This window comes from Ornithorhynchus anatinus, chromosome 8 (genome assembly GCF_004115215.2).
Source record: "Ornithorhynchus anatinus isolate Pmale09 chromosome 8, mOrnAna1.pri.v4, whole genome shotgun sequence".
NCBI classification, from domain to species: domain Eukaryota; kingdom Metazoa; phylum Chordata; class Mammalia; order Monotremata; family Ornithorhynchidae; genus Ornithorhynchus; species Ornithorhynchus anatinus.
The window spans coordinates 68,424,669-68,441,348 of NC_041735.1; the positions used below are offsets into that span (position 1 = coordinate 68,424,669).

At 63.1% G+C, this 16,680-nt stretch overlaps 1 protein-coding gene across 2 annotated transcripts in view; it reads right to left on the minus strand.

The window, feature by feature from the left end:
* Positions 1-233: 233 nt before the first annotated feature.
* C1GALT1 (core 1 synthase, glycoprotein-N-acetylgalactosamine 3-beta-galactosyltransferase 1) overlaps positions 234-16,680 on the minus strand; it is a 38,475-nt gene continuing 22,028 nt past the window's right edge. The window contains exons 2-5 of one of the 2 annotated variants that reach the window (XM_029070711.2): positions 11,956-12,204; positions 8,120-8,787; positions 2,893-2,999; positions 234-782 (exon numbers count right to left, since the gene is read on the minus strand). In XM_029070711.2, the coding sequence (XP_028926544.1) occupies positions 311-782; positions 2,893-2,999; positions 8,120-8,787; positions 11,956-12,181 (1,473 nt within the window). In that variant the 5' untranslated portion in view covers positions 12,182-12,204 and the 3' untranslated portion in view covers positions 234-310. Of the gene's footprint in view, positions 783-2,493; positions 3,000-8,119; positions 8,788-11,955; positions 12,205-16,680 lie in introns of those variants that run through there. The other variant, XM_029070712.2, reaches the window with a different exon arrangement.

The window sequence follows — 16,680 nt, forward strand, 5'->3', positions numbered from 1 at the left end:
CAGATATTAAAATAAATTAGAGATAAGGGAAAAGGCAGGATATAAGGATTTGTATCCAAGGGCCGTGGGACTTAGGGGGCGGAGGCGCGTTATACCGTCCTCTCCCGAGGGCTCCGTACAGCGCTCCGCACAGAGTAAGCGCTCGATAAATACGATCGAATGGGTACATAACGAAGCGCATCGGCGGCCCAGGAGGTTTATTTTTTAAAAAAAAAAATACATGAAACGAAGCGTTCGGGTCTTGGGTACGGCCGTGTATTTATTTTGCCGCAGTTCTCCACCGCCAAAAGAAAACTGTTCAAAAGGCACTTCAAAGGCGTTCTCTTAAAATCCACAAATTCCCCGCCCCCGGGCTTTCGGTTCGCAGACCTTTCAAACCCCCAGCCTCAAACGTTCGTGGCGAGATCGAACGCGGGGGTCTCCGTCGAGGCGGAAGGCGGCCGAGGACGGGGCGGGACTTGAACGCGGGACCAGCTCGACGGGAGGGACGGGGCCGGGCTCGCGTCCGGCACGGCCCGCCGGTGGCGGGACCGGTTTCTCCGTCGGGAACGAGCCGACCGGCCGGACGGGCGTGGGTCGGGCGAGGCGAGCCTTCGGCGTGCGGGGGGCGGCCCGGGGCGACCGTCTCCGGAATCCGAGCGGACCCCGCCTTCCCCCGGTGGTCCCGAGCTGCGGGGTCTTTGTCGAATCTGCCCTGGGAAGCTAGGAGCAGCTTTGGGGGGCAGCTGGGACCCAGGCAGGAAGACCCCCGCCTCCCCAGTCCCCTTCCAGGAGAGGGCCGCCTGGAAAGGAGGAGGAGGAGGGAGGGGTCTGAAGACCCCTCATCCGGAGCGGAGGCCGCAGAGGCGGTCGGCCTCTCCGGGCCGCGACCCTCGGGTGACCCGGACCGAAGGCCCGCGACGAGCGGGCCCCTTGAGGGCCGGATTCCAGCTGCCCCCCGTTTCCTCTCTGGGTCTCCACCGCGACCCGGGTGAGCGGGCCGCCCGCCGCCGCCTAGATTACTAACCAAGCAGCCCGCCCGGGGCCTCCTCGCCTGCCGAGGACGGTGGGACGCGGGGAGGCTGCCCCGGTGCGGCTGCGGCGGGCCGGACGGGGGGGCGAGGGGCCCGGCCCGAGCGGGAACGTCCCGGTGGATTCCCCCTCGGCCGGCTCCTCTGACAGACCCGAAGCTGACGGGGAATCTGGAAACCCTCAGCGGTCAATCGCTGCGGCCGAGGAGGAAGGGCGACGCAGACATCTCCCTCCGGATCTGACGTGCTCAAGCTGAGCTTCGAATCCCGTCTCAGCGGGCCGGGGGCTCGGTCCGCTCCGCTTACGCTGCCTCCACCCCGGCTCTGAGCACAGAGTCGGGCACGTGGTCAGCACCGAATACACCTCACCCGAGGAAGCGGGGCCGACCCCCTTCACGTCCGTCCGGCCAGGCTATTGCGCCGGAACGGTCGAAGGGCCCGAGCTCCCGAGGTCTGCTAGGGGAGGACCGGCCGACCACCTTCGACGACCGCCACCGGCGTCGCGCGCCTCCCCATCCGAAGCGGCGGGGCTCTGATCGGAGGGTCGGCGCGCCTCTCGCCGGCGGACTGGGCCTCGCGCTCTGTCTCTAAACCGCACGGAGATGGGTTCTCACTCCCGGAAATCACCCGCCCTGCCCAGCGGTTCTCGGACCGGCCGGCCGGTTCCGGTTCGGCCGCCGGCCTGCCGTTCTCCGAAACCCGGGGGGCGGGGGTGACGTCGCCCCACCTCTTCCGCGCGACCCCCGGTGGGTGCCCCGGCCTCGATCCCCACGGAACCCCTCATCAAGTCAACCGACGATCCCCGGCCCAACTCGGGTGGGTAACCACTAGTAAACTCGGGGACACGGATGGAGGAAAAGACCGCCCGCAGGGAGCAATAAAACCCTAACCGAAGACAGAGACCCGGAGCCATCTGGGGATAAGGGATAAAGTGCAGCCGGCTAAAGACGGGGAGAAACGTCTCCACCGCGTGAGGAGTGGTTTACCCCACCTTTAGAGGGAGTGTGCGTGTGTGTCTGAGGGACAGGAGGAGGGGCCTTCTTGTTGGAGCCAAAGGTCAACCCCCTCCTGGGTCGATCCCACGCCCCCTCCCAGTTTGGCAAAAGCAGCGTTGAGGAGAGACCCCCCTCCCCCCCCCCCGAGCCGGCGGCGTCGAGACCGACGGGGTTTCCGTTCCCGGCCGGGGAGAGCGGCAGACGGGAAGGATCGCCTTCCCTTCCCCGGGGCCGCATTCCAGATCCCAACCCAGAGCTGGAGGGGAGGAACGCCGGAGCGCCCTCCGGACGGCGGGTCCGTCTGTTTTGGGACTTCCGATCCTTCTAGAGGGGGCACCCCCTCCGCCCTCCCCCGCCCCCCCCCCCCGAGATCCCAGCCCGATCCCACCGCCCGCCTCGCGGAGCGGGGCTTCGTTCGGAGTCTCTCGGCCTCCGACCCACCCGCCCGCCGCCCCCCGGCTGAGTTTTTCAAATACAGATTCTTCATGTGCGTGTATATATACGTACGAGTATATCTACCTACATATCACCGTCACCTGCACGCACACGCACCCGACACGCACCCGGCACGCGTGCGCTTCACAGTTGAAATCCAAGCTTCCTTCACAGCCGCTCGCGGGAACGGTCGGTCGGGACCGCGTGGGCCGACCTGAGCTCGAGACCGGCCCCCTCCCCTCTCCCCTCTCCCCCGCCCTCCCCGGGGGTCGGTCCCCACGTCCTCGGCGCTGAAGGCACCTCCCCGTCCCTCCGGGGGCCGTCTCGGGGGGGTCGGGGGGCGGGGAGCGGGGGGTCAGGGGCTGCCGACGCTGGTCTTGGAGGCTTCGTTGCCGCCGGCTCGGCCGGTCTGCTTCTCGGGGGGCTCGGGGGGCTCGGGCTGGTATCTGTACCTGTAGCCGTAGGGTCGGAGGTGGTAGGTCAGATACTCCAGCTGGTACATCGTGGTGGGGTCGACGTAGTGGAACGAGATGGCCAGATCCGAACAGCACCCGGGACCCTAGAAGGGGGAAGAAAAAAAAAAAAAAAAAAAAGACCCCGCCCAAACCGGCTTAATCGTCTCTAATTCGGCACATCCCGCCGCGGACGAGGGTCACCGGTGCTTCTCCCTTGCAACCGGGAACCGTCTTTCTGGAAGGGAAAACGCAAAACCACCTACGTCGTCACGTGGTGAAGCGAGGATCTGCTCGTGAGAGATGTCGGGGCCAGGAACCCCATCCGGCGGATTTACCGAGCGCTCTTCGGTCTTAATCAGATTAAGACCGGGAGCCCCATGTGGGACACGGGCTGTGCCCGTCCCGATTACCTGTATCTACCCAGCGTTTAGTACAGCGCCTGGCACAGGATAAGCCCTTTAAATACCGTCACCAAAAAAAATCCCCTTTCGAGACCAATCAACCCTATTTATTGAGCACTTCCTGCGTGCAGAGCACTGGACCCAGAGCTTAATAATAATAATAATGTCGGTATTTGTTAAGCGCTTACTATGTGCCGAGCACTGTTCTAAGCGCTGGGGTGGATACGGGGTCATCGGGTTGTCCCAAGTGAGGCTCACAGTTAATCCCCATTTTACAGATGAGGGAACTGAGGCCCAGAGAAGTGAAGTGACTCGCCCGCAGTCACACAGCTGACAAGTGGCAGAGCTGGAATTCGAACTCATGACCTCTGACTCCCAAGCCCGGGCTCTTTCCACCGAGCCACGCTGCAGTACAATCCAAACAAGTAGGCAGGCAGGATAATAGTAATAATAATATTTCATTATTATTATTACCAATAATGGCATTTAAGCACTTACTACGTGCCAAGCACTGTAATAAGCGCTGGGGGTGAATACAAGCAAATCGGGTTGGACGCAGTCCCTGACCCACGTGGGACTCACGGGCCTGATCCCCATTTTCCAGATGAGGTCACTGAGGCCCAGAGAAGTGAAGTGACTCGTCCGAGGTCACACAGCAGACGAGTGGCAGAGCCGGAATTAGAACCCATGACCTGGTGAATCCCAGGCCCGGGGTCTATCCATTACTTATTTGTAATGCTGCTGCTTATCCGTTTAGCTCTATGTGCCAGGCACTGTTCTAAACACTGGGGTGGACCCCGGCTCTGCCGCTTGTCTGCTGTGTGACCTCGGGCGAGTCACTTCACTTCTCTGGGCCTCGGTTCCCTCATCGGGAAAATGGGGATTGAGACTGTTAGCCCCACCTGGTCCAGGGACTGGGTCCAACCTGATTAGCTTGTTTGCATCTGTATCTATTTTTATTGCCCTATTTATTTTGTTAATGAGAAGTCCATCCCCTCGATTCTATTTATTGCTATTGTTCTTGTCCCTCTGCCTCCCCCATCAAAGCCCATCAAAGGGCAGGGATGGTCTCTATCAGTTGCCCAATTGTCCGTTCTAAGCGCTCAGCACAGTGCTCTGCACATAGTGAGCGCTCAGTAAATACTACTGAATGAATGAATTAGCTTGTGGTGGCTCTGCCACTCGTCTGCTTTGTGACCTCGGGTAGGTCACTTCACTTCTCTCTGCCTCCGTTCCCTCATCTTTAAAAAAAAAAATGGGGATTAAAAAAACGTGAGCCCCACGTGGGACAATCTGATAACCCTGCATCTACCCCAGCGCTTAGAACAGTGCTCTGCACGTAGTAAGCGCTTAAAAGATACCATAATTATTATTACGCACCCCAGTGCTTGGAATAGTGCAAGGCACACAGTAAGCACTCGATACAATTATTGTTATTAATTAAAGGGAACCTGGGGGAGCAGGGTTACCCTTCGCCCCCCTCTCCCGTAGGCTACGACCAGAAGCGGGGGATCCCACACTCCTCTCTGTCCTCTAGACTGTCATTCATTCATTCAGTCGTATCTACTGAGCGCTCGCCACGTGCGGAGCACCGGACTAAGCGATCGGAATGGACAATTCGGTAACAGACAGAGACCGTCCCTGCCCGACGACGGGCTCACAGTCTAAAGGGGGGAGGCAGACAACGGAACGAAACACGACAGCTCACCGCCAGCGGCGAACGGGTCGGTCTATTGTCGAACTGTCCTCTCCCAGGCGCTCGGTACAGTGCTCCCTTACGGTCCATTAGACCGTAAGCCCGTCAATGGGCAGGGGCCGTCTCTATCCGTTGCCGAATCGTCCATTCCAAGCGCTACGTACAGCGGTCCGCACATAGTGAGCGCTCGACGAGTACCACTGAATGAATGCTCCGCACACAGTGAGCGCTCGATAGATACGACCGACCGAGCGAATCCCGGTGCCGCCGTGGCCTCACGCTGCGCTGACGCGTGGCTCTCTGGGCGGTGGCGGGTGGACAGGCCTCCTGGGGGAGGTGGCGGGGAAAGAGGAGGAGGAGGAGGAGGAGGAGGAGGAGGAGGAAGAAGAAGAGAGGGTGTGTTTGCCCGGAGGCCACTGGTTTATCTGAGCGGAACAGGTGACGCAGCTCCTCCCAGGTGGCGGTTAATCTGGGGCCTGGGCCGGGGCCGGCTGGGCCAGTGGCCATTTTAACCGTGTCATCCTCGGGCTCCGGCCTCCGCCTCTCCCTCTCCGGCTTCCGCCTCTTCCCCCTCAGCCTCCACTCCCCCTCCCTCAGCCTCCGCCTCCCCCTCCCTCAATCTCCCCCTCCCCCTCTCCCGCCTCAGTCTTCCCCTCTCCCTTTTCCGTCTCGGCCTCCCCCTCTCCCTCCTCATAATAATAACAACGTCGGTATTTGTTAGGCGCTTACTACGTGCAGAGCGCCGTTCTAAGCGCTGGGGGGGACACGGGGGAATCAGGATGCCCCCCGTGGGGCTCGCAGTCTTAATCGCCATTTTACAGATGCGGTAACTGAGGCACCGAGAAGTGGAGTGACTCGCCCCAAGTCACACGGCCGACAAGTGGCCGGGCCGGGATTCGGACCCATGCCCTCCGACTCCAAAGCCCGTGCTCTTTCCACTGAGCCACGCTGCCTCTCCACTTGCCCCTCCTCGGCCTCCACCTCTCCTTCCTCAGCCTCCGCCTCCCCCTTCCTCGGTCTCCCCCTCTCCCTTTTCCGTCTCGGCCTCCGCCTTCCCCTTCCTCGGCCTCCCCCCTCCCTTTTCCGTCAGCCTCTGCCTCTCCCTCGGCCTCCGTCTCTCCTTCCTCAGTCTCCCCCTCTCCCTTTTCCGTCTCGTCCCCCGCCTCTCCCTCCACATCCTTTGCCTCTCTCTCCTCAGCCTCGGCCTGTCCCGCTTGAGCCTCGCCCTCCGGAACTCTACCCGGGCCTCCGCCCCTGCCCGCCGGCGGCGGGGCCAGGTGGGCCGAGCCCGGGCCCGGGGGTCGGGGCGCCTGGCTTCTAGTCCGGGCTCCTGCTGGGTGACCTCGGGCAAGCCGCTCCACCTCTCTGGGCCTCAGTTCCCACGTCTGTAGAATGGGGAGCAGCGTGGCTCAGTGGAAAGAGCCCGGGCTTTGGAGTCAGAGGTCATGGGTTCGAATCCCGGCTCGGCCACTTGTCGGCTGTGTGACTTTGGGCAAGTCACTTAACTTCTCGGTGCCTCAGTTACCTCATCTGTAAAATGGGAATTAAGACTGTGAGCCCCACGTGGGACAACCTGACTCCCCTGTGTCTACCCCAGCGCTTAGAACAGTGCTCGGCACATAGTAAGCGCTTAACAAATACCAACATTATTATTAAATCCCATTCCCCCCTACTCAGACCGCGGGACAGGGACCGGGTCCTCGACGAGCGAAGTGACTCGTCCGAGGTCACCCGGCAGGCTCGCGGCGGAGCTGGGATGGGAACCCGGGCGCCCTGACTCCCGGGCCCGGGCCTTTTTCCAAGAGACCACGCCGCTTCCCCATGACGATGGCCGACGACTGTTGCCCATCATCATGCCCCGGACCCGCTGAGGGCGGGGAGTCTAAGTTCTTGAACCCGCCGGAGGGAATAGGGTCGGTGGGCTCTCGAACCCAGGGCACGCAGGAGGGGAAGAGGCCCGTCTCCCCTTCTAGGCTCGTTGCGGGCAGGGAACGTGTCCGCTTACGGTTCTACGGTCTTCTCCCGAGCGCTTAGTCCAGTGCTCCGCACACAGTGAGCGCTCAACAGATACGACTGAGCGCGCCAACGAATGAATATTGTTATTATCATCATCATCGTCTACTACCCCAGCGCCGTACGGTGCCTGGCACAGAGTCAGCGCTTAACAGAAACCACAGTGATGAGGAAGCGCCCAACCAATACGACCGAACGAACCGGACGACGACGACGAGGGTGCCGGAACTACCATCATCATCTGCCCCGGCGCTCCGTACGGTGCCCGGCCCGGGGTGGGCGCTTAATAAATACCACCGTGAGGAGCGGCGCTCGACCGACGGGGCCGGACGGAGAAGCGGCGCGGCGTAGCGGACGGGGCCCGGGCCCGGGCGTCGGAAGGCGGTAGGTTAATAATAATAATAATAATAATAATGTTGGTATTTGTTAAGCGCTTACTATGTGCCGAGCACCGTTCTAAGCGCTGGGGTAGACACAGGGGAATGAGGTGGTCCCACGTGGGGCTCACGGTCTTCATCCCCATTTTACAGATGAGGTCACTGAGGCACCGAGAAGTGAAGTGACTTGCCCGAAGTCGCCCAGCCGACAAGTGGCCGAGTCGGGATTCAAACCCATGACCTCTGGCTCCAAAGCCCGTGCTCTTTCCGCTCGGAGCCACACTGCTTCTCTAGGTTCTAATCCCGGCTCCGCCCCCGCCACCCCGTCCGCCGTGGGACCCCGGGCGGGTGGCTTCACTTCTCCGGGCCTCGGTCCCCTCACCCGGAAGACGGGGACGGAGACCGCCAGCCCCCCCGTGGGTGGAGGACCGCGGCCCACCCCGTTCGCTCGCATCCGCCCCGGCGCTGAGCACGCCGCCCGGCGCGCGCGGCTCGGGGGAGGGAGCCCCGGGCTCGGGAGTCGGAGGTCGTGGGTCCGAGGCCCGGCCCCGCCGCCCGTCGGCCGCGTGACGGCCGCCCGACTTGTCTGGGCCCCGGCGACCTCCTCCCGGCGAAGGGGGACGAAGGCGGCGCGCCCCGGGCGGGACCGCCCCGTCGCCCCGTGTCTCCCCCAGCGCCTCCGACGGGGCTCGGCCCCGGGGAAGCGCCCGGCGGTCCTCGCCGTGATCAGAGCTCACCTCGACGGCCGGGTAATAGTTGTAGTTCCAGTACCAGAAGGTCTTGGGCAGGTAGCCTCTGATGAGGTGGTGCTCGGGCACGAAGGGGTGGAAGGTCTCCCTGCCGCTGCCGTCCCGCGAGTCGCCGGCCCGCACGTCCAGGGCCTCCAGGCACTTGCCCAGCGCCAGGTCTTCGATGGAGGAGCTGTGGGTGCACTTGTTGGTGCGGAAGGCGTCCACGAAACGCCTCAGGGCCTCGCGGCTCAGCACGTAGCCGGCGCCCCCGCTCATGTAGCCCTGCTTCACGTAGGGCTTGAAGCGGCGGCCGAAGTAGAGGGGCCGCTCGGGGTCGTGCCGGGCCAGCAGCCGCCGCAGGTTGTCCAGCACCACGTAGGTGTCGTCGTCCGCCTTGAGGAACCAGTCCGCCTGGGCCAGGTGGCGGTCGTGGACGTACTGGAAGGCCCGGATGGTCTTCCAGTACAGCTGGTCGCGGCCCTCTTTGGTCTCCAGGCCCACGGCCGGGAAGTCCGCGTCCGCCTCCGAGCTCATGAACAGCACCCGGTTGCAGCGCCGGGCCCAGGTGGCCTTGACGTGCTTGGCCTTCTTCTCCAGGTTCTGCGGGCCGGTCATCACCCAGCAGAGGACCTTCACCTTCTCGTACAGGTCGGCGGCCACCGCCGTGTCCTCGTCTCGGGGCGGGACGGGGGAGAGACGGGGAGGAGGGGGGAGACGACAGACTCGCCGGTTAGAAGACCCTCTTGCGCCCGCCCCTTCCCCTCGATCCTACTTACGGAGCGCTCACTGCGTGCGGGGCGCCGGAGCCGCGGGCCGCCACGCTCCCCGCCCGCCGCCCTCTCAACGCGGCATCCCCCGGGCGCTCCCTGCCTGCCGGGGAGGCGGGGAGCCGACGGCGTCGGATACGGTCCCCGTCCCCCCGCCGGGGCTCACGGCTTTAATCCCCGTTCCGCGGGTGAGGGAAGCGAGGCCCGGAGAAGTGGTGACGGTTACGGGTCACGGCACCTGCTAAGCTCCTGCTACGCGTCGGGCGCCGCTCTGAGCGCCGGGGTGGGTGCGAGGCGATCGGGTCGGACGCGCGGAGCCCACACGGGGCCCCCAGCTCCTCTGGACTGGGAGCCGGTGGCGGGCAGGGAAGGTCACTCTTTACTCTTGAACTCTACTGTCCCCAGCGCCTAGCACGACGCTCCGCACACGGGAAGTGCTCAATAAATACCATCGAGGAGCTCGCCTCCTCCAGGAGGCCTTCCCAGACTGAGCCCTCCCTTTCCCTCCCCACAGCACTTGGGCATATTTGTATGTATTATTTATTATTCTACTTACTTGATTAACGATGCGACTGTATCTACGATTCTTCCCCTCCCCACAGCACTTGGGCATATTTGTGTGTATTATTTATTATTCTACTTATTTGATTAATGATGTGACTAGATCTACGATTCTATTTATTTTGGTGGAACTGATGCCTGACTACTCGTTTCGTTGTCTGCCTCCCCCTTTTCAGACCGTGGGCCCGTCGTCGGGCAGGGACGGTCTCCGTCTGTTGCCGGACTGTCCATTCCAAGCGCTTAGTCCGGCGCTCCGCACACGGTAAGCGCTCAATAAACGTGACCGACCGACTGAATGAATAATTCCCATTTTCCGGGAGGGAACCGAGGCCCAGAGAAGTAGCGACGATAAAAGTGCGGGTATCTGTTGAGCGCCGACTGGGTGGGAAGCACTGTTCTAAGCCCTGGGTTAGCTGCACGATAATCAGGCTGGACAGGGTCCCTGTCCCACCAGGGGCTCACAGCCTTCACCCCCGTCTTCCAGACAAGGGACCTGAGGCCCAGGGAAGTGAAGCGGCTCGCCCGAGGTCACACGGCAGACAGGGGGCGGAGCCGGGATTAGAACCCACGACCTCCGACTCCCAGAGCGCGTCCTACGTGCCAGGCTCCGCACCGAGCGCCGGGGCAGATACGAGCCGATCGGGTTGGACGCGGTCCCCGTCCCACTGGGGGCTCACGGCCGTCGTCCCCATTTTCCAGATGAGGGAAGCGGGGCCGGCTCTGCCACTTGCTTAATCCCCATTTTACAGCTGAGGGAACTGAAGCACAGAGAAGTTAAGTGACTCGCCCACAGTCACACAGCTGACAAGTGGCAGAGACGGGATTCGAACCCATGACCTCTGACTCCAAAGCCCGTGCTCTCTCCACTGAGCCACGCTGCTTCTCCATGTCTGCTTGCCGTGTGACCTCGGGCAAGTCACTTCACTTCTCTGAGCCTCGGTTCCCTCACCTGTAAAACGGGGATTGAGACGGGAGCCCCGCGTGGGACGGGGACCGCGTCCGACCGGATCATTTCCCTCGAGACTCTACGGTCGCCGTGGGCAGGGGAGGCGTCCGTTTTACCGTCGTGTCGTCCTCTCCCAGGAACCTAGTACGGTGCCCTGCGGACGGTAAGCGCTCGATAAATGCGACTGATTGATGCTTCCTGCTCTATCTGGTCTCTCCAGAAGCCCGTTCGCATTCCAAGAGCCATCCGGAGCACACGCCCCAGCGGCTGAAAACCGGCTCCGACAGGAGCCCGTCTGCTCCCGGGCCGGGCCCGGATCTCGGCCCTCGACCGGCTCCTCGGACGGACCCGGGTCCGGACCCCGACCCGCTCCCGGCCTGGACCGCGACGACGGGGAGGGTCGGACGGGGAGGCCGGGGCCGGGCCGTCGGCGCGGCTCGCCGGGAGGCGCCGGGGGCGCCGCGCTCTGGAGGCGAGGAGGGAAACGGCCCCCGCAGAGCCCCGCCGTGCCGACCGCCAGTGGCCGTCGGCCCCGGGCCTCTGCCTGGCGCTTGGAGGAGAGGGATGGGAGGGGACGGAGAGGGAGACAGAGACGGGAGAGACGGGGGAAGGGGTGGGGGGGGGCAGAGGATGGAGGGAGGGGAGGGACGGGGGAGAAAAAGAGAGACGGGAACGGAGGACGGAGAAAGAGAGACAGGAGAGAGGGGAGAGAAGAGAGAGATGGTGGGGGAGAGGGGAGAGAAAGCGGGAAAGGGGTTCGGTTAGAGAGTCCAGGGTGGGAGCCCCCCTCTAGACTACCGGCTCGCTGTGGGCAGGGAATGTGTCCGTTATCCTGCTGTATTTTACCTTCCCCGGAGCCTAGTCCAGTGTTCTGCACACGGTAAGCGCTCACTCGACAGGACTGACCTGAATATCCGTAACATTCATTTCTATTCCCGTCCGCCTCCCCCTCTAGACCCAGAGCTCCTCGGGGGCAGGGGACGCGTCGGTTCTACTGGTGTATTTTACTTTCCCGCGCGCTTAGCGCAGTGCTCTGCGCGCAGTAAGCGCTCAATCGATACGACGGGGCTGAGTGAACGAATATCTGTAACTTTTTGATTTCTATCAATGTCCGTCTCCCCCCTGTAGACTGTACGTTCGTCGGGGGCAGGGAACGGGTCTGTTACATCGAGACGCTGTCTTCTCCCGGGCGCCCGATCGATACGACTGAACTGAATGATTACCTGTCATTTATCGATTTCCCTCCACGTCTGTCTCCCCCTTTAGACCGTAAACCCGTTGCGGGCAAGGAACGCGTCTGTTAGATTGTGACGCCGTCCTCTCCGAGGCGCCGAGCACGCGGTAAGCGCTCAATCAGCAGGATCGAATCGAACGAATTTCTGTCACTCTCTGATTTCTGGTCACGTCCGTCCCCCCCTCTAGACTGTCCGCTCGTCGTCGGGGGGGACCGCGTCCGTTACCCGTCCTCTCCCGGGCGCCGATCCCGGCGCTCCGCACGCGGCGAGCGCTCCGTCGGGACGACGGAGCGATGGACCGGCCGGGCGAACCGTTGAGGCGGAGGGGCCTACCTTGGTGCTGCGCGGCGTCGGCGTTGAAGTCCATCTGGGCGAGGACGGGGCCGGGGCCGGGCTGGTGGTCGTCGGCGTGGCGGCCGTGGGGGTCGTTGTGCAGGACGTGGGGCCGGCCGTGGAGACGCTCCTCCAGCACGACGCTCAGCAGCAGGGAGCACAGGACGAAGCCCACCGCCGACCCGCACGTGAAGGTCACCAGGCTCAGCACCGACTTGGCGGCCATCGGTCCCTACGGCGGGCGCCGGGCTGCGGAGGGGGAGAGGCCGCCTTAGACTTGAACGTGTCCAAAACACAACTCCTCATCTTCCGGCGCTTAGTACGGAGCCCGGCACGCGGCGAGCGCTTAACCAATACCATAATTACTATCATCGTGCCCACCCAGACCCCGTCCACCCATCCTTCCTGCCTCCCGAGCCCGCGACCTCGGCCTTATCCTCGACTCCTCGCTCCCCGTCAACCCCCGTCGTCTAAATCCCGCCGGTTCCCGCTTCACCACGTGGCTGAAATCCGCCCTCTCCTCTCCCACCCAGATCGCTGCCACGTTAGTCCGGGCACTTATCCGATCCTGCCTTGAGGACCGTGTCGGCCTCCTTGCCGTCCTCCAACCTTCCTTCCTCTCCCCGGTTCACGCTCTACTCTGCTGCCCGGTTCATTTTTCTACAGAAACATTCCGGCCGTGTCTCCCCCCCGCCTCAAGAATCTCCAGTGGCTGCCCGTCCACCTCCACGTCAAACAGAAACTCCTCACCATTGGCTTTACCTTAACCCCCTCCTACCTCACCTCGCCGCTCTCCTACTCCAACCCGGCCCGCGCGCCCCGCTCCTCTAAAGCCGACCTATTCCCTGGACCTCGATCTCGTCCATCTCGCTGCCGACCTCTCGCCCACATCCTCCCTCTGGCCTGAAACGCCCTCCCTCCTCACACCCGACAATCGCTCTCTCCGCGAACCCCAAGGCCTTACCGAAGGCACATCTCCGTAATAATAATAACTGTGGTATTTGTTAAGAGCTTACCACGCGCCAGGCACTGTACCGACAGCCGGGACGGATAGAAGCAAATCGGATCGGACACAGTCCCCGTCCCACGTGGGGCTCACGGTCTTAACCCTCGTTTTACAGGTGAGGGAACTGAGGCGCCGAGAAGTGACTTGCCCGAGGCCGAACGGCAGACGCGTGGCGGAGCCGGGATTAGAACCCAGGGCCTTCTGACTCCCAGGCAGGGAACGAGGAGCAGCCCCAGCTCGGGCTCCCCCAACCGGCCTCGGGGCCGACACGGAGCGAGGGACCGGGGTTTGGGGTGAAGTCTAGCTTTCCCAGCCCCTCCTAACCCCCACCCCCCTTGTACGCAGCCGACCCCTCGCCCCCAGGGGAGGTGACGGGGAGGGGACGGTCAGCCCGCACCTAACCGGCTAATATCTGAGGGCGGACTAGCGGAAAAGACCCGGTGACCTCGCCGCGCCGCGCTCGGCCGAGCGCTCAGACCGTTCCTCTCGGAAGCAGCGGACACACTCCCTGCCCACGTCGGAAAGGTATCGGTCGTCGTCGTCGTCGGATGCCGCCGAGTGGCTACCGATCCACGGCGACTTGACGGACGTCTTCTCCACAGAGTTCTCGCGGCAAAAAATTCGGCTCGTTTTATTCATTCAGTCGTATTTCCCGAGCGCTTACTGCGTCCGGGGCACCGTCCTGAGCGCCTGGAAAGTACGACCCGGCCACAGATAGAGACGATCCCTCCCCAACGACGGGCTCGCTTAAGTCTCTACCTCCGTCTCTGCCGGACGTTTCGATCGCTCGATCACCCGCCTTTCCCGTGCCGCTGCTGCCCGGCACGGGCGAATCGACCTGGCTTCGGCTCAGACCCGTCCCTGCCGGGTAACCCTGACGAGAGGGCGTCTCTCGGGGGCCGAGCTCTAAGCTCCATCGGCGGCGGACGCAAACTCCCCTGCCAGGAGGGACCGTGAGCTCGTTGTGGGCAGGAATGTGCCGGTTTATTGTCCAGTCGGACTCCCCCAAGCGCTTGGCACGCAGTACGTGCTAAAAGACACGACCGAGTGAACGATCGAGCGAACGAAAAGGCGTCGCCTCGCAGGACAGAAAGATGTCGGGGTACACGCGTCCATCAGAGCAGGAAAGGGGCATACGGCGGGCACGCCCCGGGCATCACCGGCCACCTGCAAGCAAGCGCGGGCACCATGCTAGGCGCTGGGGTAGATCCGAACTATTCGGGTTGGGCACGGTCCCGATCCCCCGTGGGGCTCACTCCCCTTTCACGGATGCGGTAACCGAGGCCCAGAGAGGCCAAGCGACTCGCCCAAGGTCACCCGGCGGACCGGCGGAGGAGCTGGGATTAGAACCCAGGTTCTTCTGACCCCCCCCCCCCCCCGGCCCGGGCTCTTCCCACTACAAGAGTGTCTGGAACATAGGTAAGCGCTTAATAATTACTGTAATTATAATGATTAGGCGGTGCTGCCCTCCTTCGGAGGCTCGGCTCGTCCCCTCCCCGCCCCGGGCTCTCCTCCGGGTCACGGACGGGGAGAGGCGGCCCCAGCTCCCTTCCCGCCTCGAGCACCCCCAGGCCACCGCTGCCGGGGCCCCGGGGACCCTACGGAGCCGCGATGCCGTAACGGTGATAACAGTAATACTCCTGATAGAATAATAATAATTACAATGAATGAGGGTGGTATTTGTTAAGCGCCTACTAAGTGCGGAGCACCGATCTAAGCGCCGGGGTAGATACAGGGGCATCGGGGGGTCCCACGTGGGGCTCCCAGTCTTCATCCCCATTCTCCAGATGAGGTGACGGAGGCACAGGGAAGCCGAGTGACTCGCCCAAAGTCACACAGCCGACAAGAACGACTGGAATCTCCTCCTGCCTTCGGGGCTCCTCTACTCGGCCGTCCCTCCGACGGCCTCAAAGTTAACACGTCCACGACGCGATCCCCCGTATTCCCATCCGAACCCGGTCGTCCCCGTGGCTCAGTGGAAAGAGCCCGGGCTTGGGGAGTCCGAGGTCACGGGTTCGAATCCCGGCTCCGCCGCTGGTCCGCTGCGTGACCGTGGGCAAGTCACTTCACTGGGCCTCAGTGAGCTCATCTGCAACACGGGGAGGGAGACCGGGAGCCTCGCGTGGGACGACCTGATGACCCCGGATCTCCGCCAGCGCTTGGAACGGTGCTCGGCCCCCAGTAAGGGCTTAACAGATACCGACGTTATTATCGTTATTTCCCATGACTCTACGCAAGCCGCCGCCGCCACCCTCCGCCTCACGAGCCCGGAACCTCGGCCCTCTCCTCGTCTCTCCCGTTCGATTCCCGGACTCGACCCGTCACCGGGTCGCGTCGGTTCCCCCTTCGCCCCGTCGCTCAGACCCCCCCCCCTTCCGAACCGCGGCCGCGTGAATCGACGCGCCGGCCCCCCCCCCCGCCTCGACGACCGCGCCGGCCTCCTCGCGGGCCTCCCGGCCTCCCGCCTCCCCCTTCCGTACCTCGCCCTGCCGCCCGGATCGTCTCTCTAAAGAACCATTCGGTCGAGGTCTCCCCGCTCCCCAGGAAGCGCCGGAGGTGGCCCGTCCGCCTCCGCGTCGAAGAGAGACTCGATCCCCTCGCCCCCGGCCTCCCGCCCCGCCGCCCGGCCCGCACGCTCCGCCCCTCTGCTGGCCACCTCCTCCCCGCGCCTCCATCTCGTCCGTCTGGCCGCCGACCTCTCCGCCGTGACTCGCCTCTGGCCCGGAACGCCCTCCCTCTTCGAATCCGGCAGGCGTTTACTCTCTCCACCTTTAAAGCCTTATTAAAATCCCATCTCCTCCGAAAGGCTTTCCCTAAGCCCTCGTTTCATCTTCCCCCACTCCCTTCTGCTTCGCCCTACCCCCTTTATCTCGCCCCTCCCTCGGCCCCGCGCCACTTACGTCCACGTCCTTGATCGATTCACTCAACGGTATCTACCGAGCGCTTACCGTGTGCGGAGCGCCGTACCGAGCGCCCGGAAGGCCCGACGCAGCGACCAAGAGAGACGATCCCTGCCCACGGTGGGCTTACGGTCTCGAGGGGGGGGGACGGACGGACATCGACACGAGCTATTTATATTAACGTCTCTCCCCCCTACGCTATAAGCTCTCTTTTCTACTGTACTCTCCCAAGCGCCCTGCACCCAGAAAGGGCTCGATAACTACGCCTGACGTAAAGCTGGAGATGGGAAACGAATCGGGGAAGGCCTCCCGGAGGAGACGGGATTTCGGAAGAGCCGTGAAGACGGGGGAGAGCCGCGGTCCGCAGGTGCGGCGAGAGAGGAGGACTGTACTAGACGCTCGGGAGAATAAAGTCCGGTGGGACGACATAATCCCTGCCCTCGGGCAACTTTCAATCTAGCGAGGAGACAGTCCTGATTTGTAGTAGGAGGACAGAGAGAGCGGATGATTGCGATCTTTGCTCCGGGAGAAGCAGGGTGGCTCAGTGGCAAGGGCCCGGGCTGGGGAGTCAGAGGTCATGGGTTCGAATCCCCGCTCCACCGCCTGTCAGCCGGGTGACTTCGGGCAAATCACTTCTCTGGGCCTCGGTTCCCTCGCCTGTCAAATGGATGAAGACCGTGAGCCCCACGCGGGACAACCCGATCACCTTGCGGCCTCCCCCCCCGCACTCTGCACATAGTGAGCGCTTAACAGATACCGCATTACCTCCGCCAAACTAACTCTCCCCCCCTCTTCAAAGCCGTACTGAGAGCTCACCTC